At 42.6% G+C, this 19,452-nt stretch overlaps 1 protein-coding gene across 1 annotated transcript in view; it reads right to left on the reverse strand.

The window, feature by feature from the left end:
- The window catches only part of TRIQK (triple QxxK/R motif containing), a 167,404-nt gene that overhangs the window by 41,005 nt on the left and 106,947 nt on the right, over positions 1–19,452 (reverse strand). The window contains exon 4 of the mRNA XM_068237642.1: positions 1,770–1,855. Within this exon, the coding sequence (XP_068093743.1) occupies positions 1,770–1,855 (86 nt within the window). The remainder of the gene's footprint in view (positions 1–1,769; positions 1,856–19,452) is intronic.

The following is a 19,452-nucleotide window of genomic DNA, read 5'->3' on the forward strand; positions in this document are numbered from 1 at the left end:
GTTTACCCCCTGACCACCAGAGCAATTTTCACCTTTCAGCGCTCCTTCCATTCATTCGTCTATAACTTTATCATTACTTATCACAATTAAACGATCTATATCTTGTTTTTTCCACCACTAATTAGGCTTTCTTTAGGTGGGATATTATGCCAAGAATTATTTTATTCTAAATGTGTTTTAATGGGAAAATAGGAAAAATCTGGGAAAAAATTAATTATTTTTCAGTTTTCGGCCATTATAGTTTTTAATTAATGCATGCTACTGTAATTAAAACCCATGAAATGTATTTGCTCTTTTGTCCCGGTTATAAAACTGTTATAAAATTGTCCCTATCACAATGTTTGGCACCAATATTTTATTTGGAAATAAAGGTGCATTTTTTTCAGTTTTGCGTCCATCCCTAATTATAAGCCCATAGTTTATAAAGTAACAGTGTTGTACTCTCCTGACATAAATATTTAAAAAGTTTAGTCCCTAAGGTAACTATTTGTGTATTTTTTTTTATTGTACATTTTTTTTATTTTTTTTTATTACAAAAAAAAAAAAAATTGGGAGTGTGGGAGGTAATGAGTTAATTTTTTGTGTAAAAGTAATTTATTTGTATGTGAAAAATGTGTAGGGTGTAGTTTTACTATTTGGCCACAAGATGGCCACAGTAACTTTTTGTTTTAATGCGACCTCCAAGCGTCCTTCCGGAAGCTTGGAGGAAGTACTTGGAGGCTGGGTAAGATCACAATGATCGCGCTGCCCATCGGAGAGCAGCGGATCATTGCGGGGCTTAGATCAAAGAACGGGAATGGATTTTCCCGTTCATTGATCTCCGGGCGAGCGGGCGGCGGCGTGTTTACTAGCGGCGGGCGGCGTGTTTACGAGCGGGAGCACGGACAGCGGCGGGAGTGCGCAAAGTACGGATTTCTCTGTCCCTGGGGGTTAAAGGATGGAAAAAGGGACGGAGAAATTCGTACGGGCGGGGGAAAAGTGGTTAAGGTCTGAGCTTTATTAATATGTACACAATGAGGGTATATTACTGTTATTTTAGCAATGAAGGCGCTTGTAATTATTGATAGGGTAGAAACTGGAAAAATGCACCTTTATTTGCCAAAAATATATTGTTGCCTTACTAGGAACTTAATTTCAATGTTTTGGTAGCTGGGACAACTGGTCAAATGCAATGTGTGAGTTATATCTATAGTAGCATTGTTTATTGTAAAACTATAATGGATGGAGTTGGCGAAACTGTGTATTTTTTCATTTCGTTTTTTGTATATCCTGAAGGTGAAAACAACCCGCAGGCTAAAGTGGTTGAAGTTGAACTTCAGGCAGATATACCCTGTATACGCATGTACAAACTGACTTCTAGCACCAGTTGATCTTAAACTGTGCCCATCCATTGATTTCAAGCTACAAGTGCAGCAACACTCAGCTAAAATGTCTAGAATAAAAAAACAAAACAAAAAAAAAACACTTCAACACATCATGTGAAAAAAGTGATGGTATCCCTATTACGAATCGCACCAAACCCACATTAAATTTAAAGTTCTCCTTCAGCAGGAGACCTCTAAACCTACCATGCGAAGCAAACAGAGGGTTAATCGATGCCTTAAGTAAAGTTGCAGATGATAAATATTTTAGAGGCAGCCATTCTACTTCGGGTTTGAAGTGTCATAAGCAATCTCTCTCAGAAATCAATATTCACACAGCACATCCTGGGGGAAAAGGGAAGTAGACATGCAGTGAAAGTTAATGTGAGCCATCAAATAGACGTCTACCTTAATCCCTATTGCTGTTTTCTTGGCTTCTGCTTTTAGTCTTGTTGCTTTTAATACAGGCTTGTTTTTCTTGTAGTCTTGTCTTCCTAAAGGAGAAAATAGGATGAATTATTGATGGGGAAATGTATACTCGTAATTATTTTAGCATTATTGATTTTTGTGCTTTTGTATTAAAACACACATGGACACAACCTTGAAGTTTTGCTTTAGCAGATACATAATCAAGGCAACACAGAATTATCTTCAGTATTGTGGCAGAGTAGAGCTATGAATGTACTGAAAGCTACAATGCTGAATTGACTCGGTCAATAAGCAGAGCTTATTTCCTATATTACAAAGCATCATGCACGGAAAATATAAAGGAGTTCAATACAGCGCCAGGCCATCTGTGTTCTTCAATGGGGGACTCATTCCGCATCCCGCAATGTATCGCTTATATAAAGACTAAAGCTAAATACTCACCTAACCATGGATCGGGGAACCTCACAGCGACGCCTCCTAACGAATGAGGTTCCCCAATCCATCCTTCTTCCTGCGGGAACACACTTTTGGTACACGAAGAGCTTAAATGAGAGGTCAAACGTCGTCGGGGATCTTCAAGATCCGATTTGTCGTGACGGTCGTTATTGCCGCACATCACCAAATGTTGTTTGCATGATCATGTGCCTGTACCCACGTCGTGATATCTTGGAAACAATCGCTCGTCTCTCTCTCGCTCTCTCAAAAAAAAAATTGCTGGTCATCTGAAAAATTGTGGTGGGTTCTTAACAAAGAATATGTCAAATTACACTAAGACTAGAAGTGTCAGTGGTAACGTGCCCATTAATGGTATCATTTTTTTCATCAGATGTGATCTTTCGATGCAATCTTTACAAATGTAAATTAATTTGGAAAGGTAACTACCTATTGTTCGCATAAACAGGTTGATTAGGTCATTTACTCTCTTCTAAGTTGATCATAAAATCCAACTTACAATAGATTACATTTTCTGTTCCAATTGACCATAGAATCATTTTACATCACTGCACATTTTCCTACGCAATTAAATCTAAAAAATGGAGTCAAAATGGAGATCGCATCTGATGAAAAAAAAAAATTACCCTCAATGGGTACCTGTAGTATTGAGAATTGAAATCAGATTGAGAATTGTTTCCATTTTTTCCTATTGAATGAATAGAAAAAGAGATTGCATTTTCATTAGTGCAAACATACTTCCCCTTGCAGGGTGTATTCTAGGTGTTACTTCCGAGATGATCCAGCACAGCTCTTTAATCTGAAATCACTTTATTGGATCATTAAAACATGTACAAAAATAGCTGCATAGTGGCTACGGTCCACCGTTTTGGACCATCACAGTCCTTGTTCATGCCACACAGCCAAATGAGCAAATATAGCCAAAGCCACAGCATGGCGACCAATCAGAGGACAGTATACAAATGACCGGACCTAATGGAAGACTACAGGGTTTGTCCACACAGGGTACCACCCATCCATCCTATTGGTCAAAAATTCATGATGTCATTGCAACAATAAAAACACATATGTGAAAAAACATCTCTCACTCTGATCAGATATAACTATAAGTTACCTAAAAGATCCCAGGTGAAGCTCAGAGCATCATGAAGCAGAGTGCATAAGCAAAATTGTATACCTAATAGCGCACAACCACGCTATGCTGCAAAAACAGCGATGCCCGCCGTCGCGACGGCAACCCACATCACATGACCGCAACAACGGAATGATGTACACAATGTCACTACACAGGCGTCCAATCACCGCTGCGGCGCGGGAAAACAGACGCGTTGCAAGCGTACAATAGTACGGAATCAACCAGACAAAAATACGCATGTCCAATGCTTGCAATGGATGCTCTAAGCTTGAACCCATAAAGTAACACTCCAAGTTCCACAAAAATTGCCAAAAGGGCAAGGGAACATAGTATACATATGGACAGATAGAAAAGGCCCCCACTCCAAAACAACAGGCACAAGGCAGCAGGGCAACTACCATACAAAATTGAGATCATATTCCTTGTTTAACCCCCCACGGCCAATGTCCCCAGTTCCCTTATCCGACGTGCTTCTCTTTTTAGCAGTTCTCTACCCCTATCACCCCTAAACTCATGGAGTACCGCATCTATTACTTGGACTCTGAGTTGACTAATGTCATGTCTAAATTGAACAAAATGTTCTGAGACCGCATGGTCTAAGCTTTTACCCCTGATATTAGATTTAGTTTGGAAACATGTTCCCTTAGTTCTTGTGTGGTTTTCCCCACGTAGCAGCTGCCACATGGACACTTAAGCATATACACAACATAGCGTGAACAACAAGAAAAACGTTCTCTAATCATATATCTCTTCCCAGAGGAAGGGTGCGAAAAGGTATCACCTCTAATAATGCTGTGACACATGGCAGCTGAGAAAGGGGAATGTACCACACACACAGGGCACCTGTATGCTGGAACCACGGTTAGGGTCTGAGTGTACTAACCTAGACCTGAGCGAGGGGGCCCTTTTAAAAGAGAACAAAGGAGGTTGTTGGAATTCGGGAACATGAGGGAGGGAAACTTTAAGAGTGCGCCAATGTTTAGTGATGATGCGTTGTACCTCATCACTGACCGTATTAAAAGTAGAAACAAATGCTATTCTTCCCTCTTCCACCAAATGCTACTCTTCTCTTCCGATATTTGTTAAGTGTTCATATTGGCTATTGGGTATGCTGACCACCTGATGACGTGGATGGAAGCTATTAAAATGGAGCACCGAATTCCTGTCCGTAGCTTAAAGCGGAATATAACCCTGCATTTCAACTTTGCTCTAAAACATTATTTACAGCATATTATATGCAACCAGCATTTTTTTTTTACTAGACCAGCATTGGAAGGGTTAAACACAGAGGTTTAAAGTTCCGTTAAGAGATATGCAGAAGTTCAGATAGATACATTTAACTAAATAGAATGTAACAAGTGATAAATGTTACACACTCTTTGGCTGTCCTCCAGCTCCTTCTCAGTCAGAGAGAGTGAGTCACATTCCACACTTAGATACATTTATGTAAACAAAATGTATCTATGTAAGCTTCGGATGCGTCTGCAGTTCTCTCCAGGAACTTTAAAGCTCTGTGTAACCCTTCCAATGCTGGTCTAGTAAAAAAAGCAAATGCTGGTTGCATATCATATACAGTAAATAATGTTTTAGAGCAAAGTTGAAATGCAGGGTTATATTCCGCTTTAAACAAGTCAGTGCTCAGCTTCCCATCTTTCTTGTAGATACAAGTGTCCAAAAAGGACACCTTCTCCTTTTCCGCACTGACCAGCAAACGTATGTGGCTACATTTACTATGTAATATATCAGCGAACACTAACACTGATCTAAAAAACTGTGTAATTCAGTGTCCAAAAGAAAAAAGTTGGGGAAATTAGTAGGACAAAAAGAAAGTCCAACATTAAGAACTCTCTCTTCAACAGTACTGAGAGGAAAATCTGAGATGTTCACAACTAGGGAAACTACGTTTTCCTCTGGCGTAATTGCAAAGGATTGCTCCTGTTGTTTTTGCCCTTTGGACCGATGTTTTCCACCGCCCCTTTTCCTGTACTGACAGGTGAGGAGTCCCCTGAAGGTACCGAGGTCTCAGATGTATTGCTTTCTTCTGCGGAGCTGCCTGTGGCTCCGCCTTTAGGACGTGGAGAGTTACAAGGCCTGGGTCTGCCGCGTCCTCGTCCCCTGCCAACTGCAGGGTTAGGAACCTTTTGCCATGCATATACGTATCCACTTGTGTAGTCAGAGACATCTCTTTTAAACTTGGCTCGTTTTGTCTCCTCCTGGTAGTGCAGGAAAGTTTCCATCTTGTCATCAAGACTTTCCATATACTGGTCATATTCCTCTCCCATCAGTGCATGGCGCAGTTCCGTTTCAAGAGCTTTCACTTTCTCATCAATCACCTGTAGTTTACGATGTATTCTCACAATTGTGAATAGAATGGAATCAAAAGCGATTTTGTTCTAGAATCCCTCCCATCCCTTGCAAAAATCTTTATCGCCTGGAAACATCATTGGTGGCACGTTTCCTCTTATAGACCTTGGAATTCTTCCAGCTTTATAATATTCAGCTAATGTTTTAGCATGCAAGTCATATGAGATTCTGCACTTGCGTAGCATCTCGATCTCACGCTTGATGAGTTTGGCATCTGATTGGTTCAAAAAAGTGGCGCCCCCTTCGGCCAATGCCAGGATGCTCTGCGCCTGCGCCTCGGAGTAAAACTGCCCACTGGGGCCAAATCCGCGTCCGTATCCATCATGGTGCAGGTCCTTGGGTACAAGTCCAGTAACCAAAAAGGTGTATGCGACCGCACTCAAGCGATGCTGGGGAATGGCGTGCAGTGGATCCACCCGTGTACCCACAGGGTATATCAAGCAATTCTTCCAAGATGATCCAGCACAGCTCTTTTATCTGAAATCACGTTATTGGATCATTCAAACGTACAAAAATAGCTGCATAGTGACTACGGTCCACTGCTTCGGACCATCACAGTCCTTGTTCACGCCACACAGCCAAAACATATTTTTCGGATTTTAATCTAAAAAAACAAGCACAAGCATGAACAGAAATTTCAAACAAGTTTCTTCCTCCAGTTTCCTACGTATCCTCCATAGTTTCACACATTGGACCAGATATAGAGTAATTCACTTGTTTCCTCTAGGAGATCATTTTGTATCTTTTGTTTAATTGCTCTCTGCAATTGAAAAAGTACCAAAAAGTAGGTTAAAAAAAGTCCTGTATTTTCTTGCTTGCTGGTGGCTTAAAGGGCATTTTATTTATAATGTGAAACTATCACCTAGGAGAAAACTTATGAGAAGTGAATTGGATCGGGCCCATTGGGGTTGATTCATGAAATAGCGGTAATATTACCATGCATGCACGTTACATCCATTATGTGTGAAATAGTACCAGTCGACACTTGCTGTGAAAGCAGACAAATGTTATCCGCTTCACAGAATGCAGGAACGGACGTGTCAACAGATCCCATGTTAAGCACAGGATCTTTTCACACTCATCATTCTGAAAGGATCCGTTTGATTCATTTGAATAATCGGAGTGCAAAGTCCTGACCTGCAGGATTTTTCTGAACACCACAGACACTGCGAATGCCAATTGGATCTATGAAAGCTTATGGGAATGGACAGTGTCCGTTCTTCTCTAGGCTGTCCTTAGCATACGTTACTTTACTTACTGGTGTTTTGTCACCTTGTCTTCAGTCATCTTCTGCCCTCAGTTCCACCCCCACTGCTGCCACCACTGCAGGAGAGAAGCTCTGGCTTATAGATCAGAGCCCCAGCAGAGGCATCAGGTTCCCATTGGATTGCAATGGGACCAATGAAAATCCTTTCTGGTTTTAGGGAGAATTAGCAGTGTTCGTATTATAACACCGCCATTGAGTTGGTGCTGGGTGAGCCGAATGACAGCTCACCCTGCTGCCGCTGAAATTCCTGGCGGTGTTAAATACTATTCCCTTTCCGAAGCATAGCTTCTTGGAAGAAGAAGAAATTCAGAGTCCAGCAATTGCCGGAACCCCAAGTTTCCTGATGCGTAGGCCATGGACTATAGCATTGTAGCTATAGCCATGCCAAACTCAGGCACTATGCGGCCGGCGCTGTGCGCTACGAACTTCTGTTTCGGGATTACCTGAAACTGTTGGAATCCAATGGCAGCCTGATGCTTCTGCTGGGACTCTGATCTGTATACCTGCACTGGTCTTGTGCAGTAAAAACCAAGCGACGGTGGCAACAGTGGCAGAGGACCAGATGCACAACGTTGAGTAATAAAGGAGTTGACACTGCAAAGAGGCACAGCATATCTGCTCACACTAAAGCAGCAACAATCCACTGCTTGGGGAATGAACATCTATTATCCATTTTTGCATCCCTGTTTCACTCAACAGCAAACAATGTAATTTCAGCAAGAAGAACTGTTCATAACTAGATGTGTACTGAAGGGAATAGAAAAAAGGAGGGGACGGGAAGACACCGGGAGCCCAATCTGGTGTAGTATCTCACGAGCAGGTTTTCTTAGTTAGTAAGTAAAAGATTGTATATACTCACAAAGTTAGGTTGCACCTGAAGCAACCAATGTATCACGCATGTGGGGAAGTACCGTCCCCACTCGGCCTTGTGAGGAAGTATCGTTGGTCGCAGCTCCTTCAAAAAGATACCACCTGCCAAGGTGGTGACCCCTGGTCCCAGGGGAAGTAGACAACACGGGAGGGTAGGAGGCGCCCTTGGAGGTACTTTAGGTCTAGCTTTGAACTTAATGGATGTGTTTATGCGTATATCACTAGCCAATTCATCGGCATGGATGGAGGTAACTATACACTACAAATTTGGTGGTGCTGATTTTGCTTAATTATTGATTTAAATATATGGAAAGATCCTACCTTAGTAAGTAGTCACTCTCGTGTAGTTGAATATAAAACAAGAATTTATTGTAGCACTTTAAATGACAACGCGTTTCGCGGTTACAACCGCTTCATCAGGTCGTGTTTCGTGCCTTTAGGACAGAAAAGAAATAGCAGGGCACTGAGACATAGAAACACCTCTTATTCATACTTAACAATTATATCTAAAAAATTATATCTAAAAATGTTTTATATTGCAAACAGTAATAGGATAGTCATAGTAGTCTATTAAAAACCATAGCAGTAATTCATTTGCTGTAATATTAACCACTTGAGGACCACAGTCTTTCTACCCATTAAGGACCAGCCACTTTTTTTCCATTCAGACCACTGCAGCTTTCACGGTTTATTGCTCGCTCATACAACCTACCACCTAAATGAATTTTGGCTCCTTTTCTTGTCACTAATAAAGCTTTCTTTTGGTGCTATTTGATTGCTCCTGCGATTTTTACTTTTTATTATATTCATCAAAAAAGACATGAATTTTGGCAAAAAAATGATTTTTTTAACTTTCTGTGCTGACAATTTTCAAATAAAGTAAAATTTCTGTATACATGCAGCGCGAAAAATGTGGACAAACATGTTTTTGATTAAAAAAAACCCATTCAGTGTATATTTATTGGTTTGGGTAAAAGTTATAGCATTTACAAACTATGGTGCAAAAAGTGAATTTTTCCATTTTCAAGCATCTATGACTTTTCTGACCCCCTGTCATGTTTCATGAGGGGCTAGAATTCCAGGATAGTATAAATACCCCCCAAATGACCCCATTTTGGAAAGAAGACATCCCAAAGTATTCACTGAGAGGCATAGTGAGTTCATAGAAGATATTATTTTTTGTCACAAGTAAGCGGAAAATGACACTTTGTGACAAAAAAAAAAGAAAAGAAAAAAGAATCCATTTCTTCTAACTTGCGACAAAAAAAAAATGAAATCTGCCACGGACTCACCATGCCCCTCTCTGAATACCTTGAAGTGTCTACTTTCCAAAATGGGGTCATTTGTGGGGTGTGTTTACTGTCCTCGCATTTTGGGGGGTGCTAATTTGTAAGCACCCCTGTAAAGCCTAAAGGTGCTCATTGGACTTTGGGCCCCTTAGCGCAGTTAGGCTGCAAAAAAGTGCCACACATGTGGTATTGCCGTACTCAAGAGAAGTAGTAGAATGTGTTTTGGGGTGTATTTTTACACATACCCATGCTGGGTGGGAGAAATATCTCTGTAAATGACAATTTTTTCATTTTTTTTTACACACAATTGTCCATTTACAGAGTTATTTCTCCCACCCAGCATGGGTATGTGTAAAAATACACCCCAAAACACATTGTACTACTTCTCCCGAGTACGGCGATACCACATGTGTGGCACTTTTTTGCACCCTAACTGCGCTAAAGGGCCCAAAGTCCAATGAGTACCTTTAGGATTTCACAAGTCATTTTGCGGAATTTGATTTCCAGACTACTCCTCACGGTTTAGGGCCCCTAAAATGCCAGGGCAGTATAGGAACCCCACAAATGACCCCATTTTAGAAAGAAGACACCCCAAGGTATTCCGTTAGGAGTATGGTGAGTTCATAGAAGATTTTATTTTTTGTCACAAGTTAGTGGAAAATGACACTTTGTGAAAAAAACAATAAAAATCAATTTTCCGCTAACTTTTGACAAAAAATAAAATCTTCTATGAACTCACCATACTCCTAACGGAATACCTTTGGGTGTCTTCTTTCTAGAATGGGGTCATTTGTGGGGTTACTATACTGCCCTGGCATTTTAGGGGCCCTAAACCGTGAGGAGTAGTCTTGAAACCAAATGTCGCAAAATGACCTGTGAAATCCTAAAGGTACTCATTGGACTTTGGGCCCCTTAGCGTACTTAGGGTGTAAAAAAGTGCCACACATGTGGTACCGCCGTACTCAGGAGAAGTAGTATAATGTGTTTTGGGGTGTATTTTTACACATACCCATGCTAAGTGGGAGAAATATCTCTGTAAATGACAATTGTTTGATTTGTTTTACACACAATTGACCATTTACATAGAAATTTCTCCCACCCAGCATGGGTATGTGTAAAAATACACCCCAAAACACATTATACTACTTTTCTTGAGTACGGCGGTACCACATGTGTGACACTTTTTTGCAGCCTAGGTGCGCTAAGGGGCCCAACGTCCTATTCACGGGTCATTTTGAGGCATTTGTTTTCTAGACTACTCCTCGCGGTTTAGGGCCCCTAAAATGCCAGGGCAGTATAGGAACCCCACAAGTGACCCCATTTTAGAAAGAAGACACCCCAAGGTATTCCGTTAGGTGTATGGCGAGTTCATAGAAGATTTTATTTTTTGTCACAAGTTAGTGAAAAATGACACTTTGTGAAAAAAAACCAATAAAAATCAATTTCCGCTAACTTTTGACAAAAAATAAAATCTTCTATGAACTCGTCATACACCTAACAGAATACCTTGGGGTGTCTTTTTTTCTAAAATGGGGTCACTTGTGGGGTTCCTATACCGCCCTGGCATTTTACGGGCCCAAAACCGTGAGTAGTCTGGAAACCAAATGTCTCAAAATGACTGTTCAGGGGTATAAGCATCTGCAAATTTTGATGACAGGTGGTCTATGAGGGGGCGAATTTTGTGGAACCGGTCATAAGCAGGGTGGCCTTTTAGATGACAGGTTGTATTGGGCCTGATCTGATGGATAGGAGTGCTAGGGGGGTGACAGGAGGTGATTGATGGGTGTCTCAGGGGGTGGTTAGAGGGGAAAATAGATGCAATCAATGCACTGGGGAGGTGATCGGAAGGGGGTCTGAGGGGGATCTGAGGGTTTGGCCGAGTGATCAGGAGCCCACACGGGGCAAATTAGGGCCTGATCTGATGGGTAGGTGTGCTAGGGGGTGACAGGAGGTGATTGATGGGTGTCTCAAGGTGTGATTAGAGGGGGGAATAGATGCAAGCAATGCACTGGCGAGGGGATCAGGGCTGGGGTCTGAGGGCATTCTGAGGGTGTGGGCGGGTGATTGAGTGCCCTAGGGGCAGATAGGGGTCTAATCTGATAGGTAGCAGTGACAGGGGGTGATTGATGGGTAATTAGTGGGTGTTTAGGGTAGAGAACAGATGTGAACACTGCACTTGGGAGGTGATCGGACGTCGGATCTGCGGGCGATCTATTGGTGTGGGTGGGTGATCAGATTGCCCGCAAGGGGCAGGTTAGGGGCTGATTGATGGGTGGCAGTGACAGCGGGTGATTGATGGGTGGCAGTGACAGGGGGTGATTGATGGGTGATTGATAGGTGATTGACAGGTGATCAGTGGGTTATTACAGGGAAGGACAGATGTAAATAATGCCCTGGCGAATTGATAAGGGGGGGTCTGAGGGCAATCTGAGCGTGTAGGCGGGTGATTGGGTGCCCGCAAGGGGCAGATTAGGGTCTGATCTGATGGGTAACAGTGACAGGTGGTGATAGGGGGTGATTGATGGGTAATTAGTGGGTGTTTAGAGGAGAGAATAGATGGAAACACTGCGCTTGGGTGGTGATCTGATGTCGGATCTGCGGGCGATCTATTGGTGTGGGTGGGTGATCAGTTTGCCCGCAAGGGGCAGGTTAGGGGCTGATTGTTGGGTGGCAGTGACAGGGGGTGATTGATGGGTGATAGGTGATTGGCAGGTGATTGACAGGTGATTAGTGGGTTATTACAGGGAAGGACAGATGTAATTAATGCACTGGTGAATTGATAAGGGGGGGGGGGGGGTCTGAGGGCAATCTGAGCGTGTGGGCGGGTGATTGGGTGCCCGCAAGGGGCAGCTTAGGGTCTGATCTGATAGGTAACAGTGACAGGTGGTGATAGGGGGTGATTGATGGGTAATTAGTGGGTGTTTAGAGGAGAGAATAGATGTAAACAATACATTTGGGAGGTAATCTGACGGCGGGTTTGCGGGCGATCTAATGGTGTGGGTGGGCGATCAGATTGCCCGCAAGGGGCAGGTTAGGGGCTGATTGATGGGTGGCAGTGACAGGGGGTGACAGGGGGTGATTGATGGGTGATAGGTGATTGGCAGGTGATTGACAGGTGATCAGTGGGTTATTACAGGGAAGAACAGATGTAATTAATGCACTGGCGAATTGATAAGGGGGGGTCAGAGGGCAATCTGAGCGTGTTGGCGGGTGATTGGGTGCCCGCAAGGGGCAGATTAGGGTCTGATCTGATAGGTAAAAGTGACAGGTGGTGATAGGGGGTGATTGATGGGTAATTAGTGGGTGTTTAGAAGAGAGAATAGATGTAAACAATGGATTTGGGAGGTGATCTGATGTCGGATCTGCGGGCGATCTATTGGTGTGGGTGGGTGATCAGATTGCCCGCAAGGGGCAGGTTAGGGGCTGATTGTTGGGTGGCAGTGACAGGGGGTGATTGATGGGTGATTGACGGGTGATTGACAGGTTATCAGGGAAGATAGATGCATACAGTACACAGGGGGGGGGGGGGGGGGGCGGGGAGAATCTGAGGGGTGGGGGGGTGATCAGGAGGGGGCAGAGGGGGGATAAAAAAAAAATAGCATTGACAGATAGTGACAGGGAGTGATTGATGGGTTATTAGGGGGGTGATTGGGTGCAAACAGGGGTCTGGGGGGTGGGCAGGGGGGGGTCTGAGGGGTGCTGTGGGCGATCAGTGGGCGGGAGGGGGCAGATCAGTGTGTTTGGGTGCAGACTAGGGTGGCTGCAGCCTGCCCTGGTGGTCCCTCGGACACTGGGACCACCAGGGCAGGAGGCAGCCTGTATAATACACTTTGTATACATTACAAAGTGTATTATACACTTTGTAGCGGCGATCGCGGGGTTAACATCCCGCCGGCGCTTCCGTATGGCCGGCGGGATGTTACGGCGGGTGGGCGGAGCCAGTTGCCGGGGGAAGCGTGCGTCATCAATGACGCGATCGCTCCCCCGGCATGCCTAAAGGACGCGCCGCCTGAAGGCGTATTGCGGTCCTTTAGGCGTCCACTTTGCCGCCGCCCATGGGCTGTGGGCGGTCGGCAAGTGGTTAAATAAATAAAACCATGTTGGTAATCTATACTCTTGGAGTATAGATTACCAACATGGTTTTATTTATTAAGTATGAATAAGAGGTGTTTCTATGTCTCAGTGCCCTGCTATTTCTTTTCTGTCCTAAAGGCACGAAACACGACCTGATGAAGCGGTTGTAACCGCGAAACGCGTTGTCATTTAAAGTGCTACAATAAATTCTTGTTTTATATTCAACTACACGAGAGTGACTACTTACTAAGGTAGGATCTTTCCATATATTTAAATCAATAATTAAGCAAAATCAGCACCACCAAATTTGTAGTGTATAGTTACCTCCATCCATGCCGATGAATTGGCTAGTGATATACGCATAAACACATCCATTAAGTTCAAAGCTAGACCTAAAGTACCTCCAAGGGCGCCTCCTACCCTCCCGTGTTGTTCATAACTAGAGGTATACCTGCATCCCAAAATGTCAATCACACCCCAGGTGCAGCCACGACCAATCCAGATTTCTGTCAGTGCCCCTTTGCAGGTTTCTTTATAGGATGATCGATTTAAATCAAGTAAAGCCGCAAAATAGAAATCTGTGTCCAAAATTTTTGTTTCACACTATTATATTCACAGAAAATTATTTTTCTTCTTCAAAAAGGTGGAAAAATTATTTGTAAAACAGCAGAAGAATTTTTGGTACAGACATATAAAAAGCAATACAAAAAGCAGATCATAGACACTGTGTGCTTTGTTTGATGAAAAAAGGTAATTTTAGTTCAGGCGATGACACTAGTCCGTTTCGGGTTATTGACCCTTCGTCAGGCCTTTACAAAGCATAGAGAATTATCTTAACCAGAGAATATGTACAGTCATAAAAGACCAAACATGAATTTGATTAGTAAAGAGGTATCTGTTCCAACCAGACACAACCCGACACCTGACTGATGGCTGACATAGGGAAACTCAGCTGCAAACACAGGGTGCCCCTTTGCACCCAGACAGGCAAAGTAAAGTGTTTGCTTAAATTTTTGCATTGCACAGATAATTGGGAAGGGATTTCTTTTTTTATACCCCAGGTATAGTGTTACAGTTCATATCTGTGATTAGAGATGTGATTTGCTTACAGGATTTTTAGCCATTTATTCCTAAATATGTCTGCAAAGTGATTCAGTCAAGAATTTTCAATGTAATAGTTTTGTTGTTTTCTGGAGGAGAAGGTCGGGAGGAGGTTTCTGAGCTTCCCCCAGGGGCAATGATGTGAATGCCAGTTTAAACAGGGTAATAATTAGTCACTTAGGGAGCTGGGTACCAGTGTGCTCCCTCTGACTGCAATTCACTAATGCCTACATTGTGTTCTATATATAGCTGGCGCAGGCAGGATTACTGGCAACAGTTCTCTAAAATAAAAAAAAGCATCATTTTCATTAAAAGTAGTGATGTATTTTGTAGTGTAGAACTACTAAACCAACAATTCTGTAATTCAGAACAGTTACCTATTGTTTGTTTTCTATTTTGTAGTCGTTAGTGAAGTACTGTTACATTCCAATCTTTTTTTTTTTTCTTGCAGATCACTTCCTAGGAATGTCAACATTGTAATTTTGCTTTCCAGCAATCATAGCAACTGCTCCGCATTAACAAGACCCTTCAGAATTCTAATTTCTCGGTATTATTTAGTATTTATATAGCGCCGACATCTTACACAGCGCTGTACAGAGTATATTGTCTTGTCACTAACTGTCCCTCAAAGGAGCTCACAATCTAATCCCTCCCATAGTCCAATAGTGTATTTATTGTAGTCTAGAGACAATTTTAGGGGGAAGCCAATTAACTTATCCGTATGTTTTTGGGATGAGGGAGGAAACCGGAGTACCCAGAGGAAACCCACACCGACACGGGGAGAACATACAAACTCCTTGCAGATATTGACCTGGTTGGGATTCAAACCGGGGACCCAGCGCTGCAAGGCGAGAGCACTAACCACTACGCCACCGTGCTGCCACAGTTACTCAGAAATTTTTGAGCCCCATCAATATTACAATCCCTAGCTATGTTTGACAATTTTATAGCTATGAGTGCTCATACAAAGATAGGCAGAAGCTGTGGATGTGGCTTTTATTGATTTTTATCTTTTGAGAATAAGGAACCTTGGCATTTTTTTTCTGCCGAACACGTTTGCACTCTCTTATTCATGATGTGTCCTTCAGTCTTTATATTACATATTTACACTACCCGGCTGCAACATACACGCAAGTAGCTTACAAAAACTGTCCAATAATTCCAATAAAATACCCAATATTTATTTAAAGATTAAAATATAAGATAAACAAAGCTGTATATAGACTGATTTACCATAAGTAGGTCTAGGCTGTACAAAGGTACCATACACAAAACAAAAAAGGTATATCTGATTATGTGCAGTTTTATGTATTTTTAGAACGTTTAGGCCTCTTTCACAGTGAGACGTTAAAGTCGCACGTTAGAAAATGTTCCAACGCAGACTAATACAAAGTCTGTGCGACATTCACAGTGCACACATTGCGTTGTGTGTAACGTGTAGCAATATTTAGAAAGTGCTGCATGCTGTGCGTTTAGCAATACATTTGCTGCGTTATGTGTGTTGCACATGCTCAGTAACTTTCTTCTTTTTAAATGTAACGCATGCGCCGTTTTCATTCCATCAGTATGCAACAAAAACGGCACACCAAGAGACACAATGTAGTACAAAATAACGTCCAATTTTATAACCTACATGCGCTGCATTAGGGGCATGTTGTGCGACTTTAACGTTGCATCAAACGCATCGTCCAACTGTGAAAGAGGCCTTATCATAAATACAGAGGTTTTTTTCCAGTTAGGTTTATACTCATATTTGTTTCGTTTATATGTGTCCTGCAGACTTCTCAGATGTTTTATATGATATTATGTTTTGGCTACAGACCCATTAGATTATTTAAAATTATTATCCTGTTATATGTTGTCTCATCTTAAGAAAATGGTCCCCAGTGTCCAATGCTTGAAGTTCAGAATGCTTTAAAAGGGTCTATTCACTACGTGCATTACAAGAAAGTTTTGATGCATGCATTCCTCAATGTATCAAACTAAAACATATCAATGCATGCATATGTTTTAGTTAGCTTTTTTATGCATGTTGCTATGAGTTCAAGTGTTACAAAGTGTCCCTCCCTACACTACCAGCCAGGTCAACATCTGCAAGGAGTGTGTATGTTCTCCCCGTGTCTATGTGGGTTTCCTCTGAGCACTCCAGTTTCCTACCACATCCCAAAAAACATACAGATAAGTTAATTGGCTTCCCCATAAAAAAATGGCTCTAGATAATACATGCACTACACGACACATACATGGACATATGACTATAGTAGGGACTAGATTGTGAGCTCCTCTGAGGGACAGTTAGTGACAAGATATTATATACTCTGTACAGCGCTGCATAATATGTCAACACTATATAAATATTTAAATAAAGATAAGATATTGAGATTACAAACACGTACAATTTATAACAACTCACTTTGCACTTTTTACTTGGCTGCAAGGATGTTAGAAACATAACTAAAAGTTATCACCAAAATGAAAATAATCTTGTTTTTTCATCTTTAGTTATCAACTTTTTTTTCCCCTTTAACATAAATGCAAAGAGATTTGAGTAAAATATGCAGGTTGGGAATTTCGCCTTTCTTCTTCTAAACTTTCCCTAATAGGTGCAAACACTAATCAGGGTGGTGTTAATAAGTGCTACTGGAAGAGTTAACCCACCAGAGACCATTCAACATCAAGAACTTGCAATCTTACTCAAAGCGCCCATGACGGGTCTTCAAAAGCATCTTGCTTCAATTAACATTTTTTCCAGACATAAAAAGTCTGAACGGAGTAAATTAATTGGAAAGATAGCATATTGCTCTAACGTAGCAAAATGCTGCAATGTGTGAAAGCTGAATTCCAGGTACCTGTGGTGTGCGGGGGAAAAGGGAGTCAAATCTCTGACTTCATAAAAATTCAACCGTGGCTGCAGACGCTCAACTTTACAATCTAAATAATATTTATAGAAGCTTTACTTCAAAGTTTTCACAAAAAAATTAAAGTAAACCTGTCAGCAATAAATGTCATATAGTAGTAGTAGTAGTAGTAGTAGTAGTAGTAGTAGTAGTAGTAGTAGTAGTAGTAGTAGTAGTAGTAGTAGTAGTAGTAGTAATAATAATAATAATAATAATAATAATAATAATAATAATAATAACAATAAATTGCCAGAGGTGATCTTTTATGAAAAGGACACCCGAGGCGAAAATAAACTGATTAAATAAGTGATTGTATCTATCTTCCTTCTCCTAAAAATGACTTTTTAAGATATTCCACAGTTTTAGTTTAAATCTACTTTTTAAGTGTTTACTGTTTTATTGTTTTTGCTCAATGATACATTCATTGAAGTAAGCCAGAGCTAAAATGCATAAACTATTGAGCCTTTTTTCATCTCTTTCCTGCTCTCAGAAGACATTTTCTGCTAGGGAAGGGTTTTAGGCTAATTTCACACCAGGACGTTGCGTTAGAGGGGGCGTTAAGGTCGCATAACGTCCCCCTAACTGAACGCCTGGAGGTGCTGGATCTGGACGTCAGAGTGAGCCGCGTTGTGCAGCTCACTCTGGCGTCAGTGATGCCGTGATGCGCACTCTTGTGCGCATGCGGCATCACGTGGTCCCGCCGGCCAATCGCCGCACAGAGCTGCCGCTCTAGGAAGTAAACACTGCACGTCACAACGTGCAGTGCATATTAATTAGCCATGTGCCTGGCCGCTCTCCGCTCCTCCACAAGATTACTGAGCATGTGCAAGCAGTCTAACGCGGCTCAGCCGCGTCTAAAGTACTGCATGCAGTACGTTGTCTTGTGACGCAGCGTTACAATTTAACGCAACGTGGGCACTGTGAACAGCCCCATTGATTTTTCATTACTGTGCGGTGGGCTGCGTTACAGGCTGCTCTAACGTGCGCCTGTAACGTCCCACTGTGAAAACAGCCTTATAGTTGGAATTTCTTGACTCAGCTCTGAGTCAGCCACTTACATACCTGATATTTAACTCTTTCAGGCAGAGAAAGAAAAAAAAGGAACATAGCCTAGCTATGTGTGCTAGGCACTGTACATACACATTTATATCTCATCATGTCTCATGTCACCTCGAGTATAAACTGTACATTTCGGAATCATTGAAGTAACTGAGCGGTCATTGCTTTTCCATACTGCCATTAATTTTTTTCTGGAATCTACTGTCCAATTGCATAAACTAGGAATCTAGTAGACATTATCCTTCACAGGTTATTCTGCTGCAGCCTGCAAGCTAGTGCGCATACGGTGGCCACATGTGTGAATGTGTGTTTTTGGCGGCTTTTAGCCGTCTTGGTTGTTTGCACCTTAACCACTTCAGGACTCAGCCTTTACCCCCCCTTAAGGACCAGCGCTGATTTCGCTGATCTGTGCTGGGTGGGCTCTACAGCCCCCAGCACAGATCAAATAGCAGGCAGAGCGACCAGATCTCCCCCCTTTTTTCCCCACTAGGGGGATGATGTGCTGGCGGGGGGGGCACCTCAAAGCCCCCTCCACCGCAGGATTCCCCCTCTCCCTCTCCTCCCTCCCCCGGAGATCGGAGGCTGCACAGGAACGGATCTGTCCTGTGCAGCCTCTAACAGGCTCCTGCCTGTCATGTGACAGCGATCCCCGGCCGCTGATTGGCCGGGGATCGCTGATCTAGTGCTACGGTTAGCAGCGTTGTACAAATGTAAACAAAGCGGATTATTTCCGCTTGTGTTTACATTTAGCCTGTGAGCCGCGATCGGCGGGCCGCAGGCTATTCACGGAGCCCCCCGCCGTGAATTGACAGGAAACAGCCGCTCGCGCGAGTGGCTGTTTCCTGATTAATTAGCCTGCAGCCGGCGACGCAGATGTGCGTCGCTGGTCCTGCAGCTACCACTTTGCCGACGCGCATTATAAGTGCGCGGTCGGCAAGTGGTTAAAGTGGATCCGAGATAAACTTTTACTCATTGCATAATTGTGTTCCTTTCATATAGTTTATAGTGCATTCTTCAAGCCAAATCCTTTTTTTTTTGTTATTACTCTAATTCCCTATAAACTAAACAAGCCTTGCCCACGCCCACAGCTTTTTCAGAGTGGCAGGGCACTGTAGCAAGGGCTTATGGGAGCTCAGTCTGGGCAGGAGGAGGT

The sequence above is a fragment of the Hyperolius riggenbachi genome, chromosome 5 (assembly GCF_040937935.1).
Source record: "Hyperolius riggenbachi isolate aHypRig1 chromosome 5, aHypRig1.pri, whole genome shotgun sequence".
NCBI lineage: Eukaryota > Metazoa > Chordata > Amphibia > Anura > Hyperoliidae > Hyperolius > Hyperolius riggenbachi.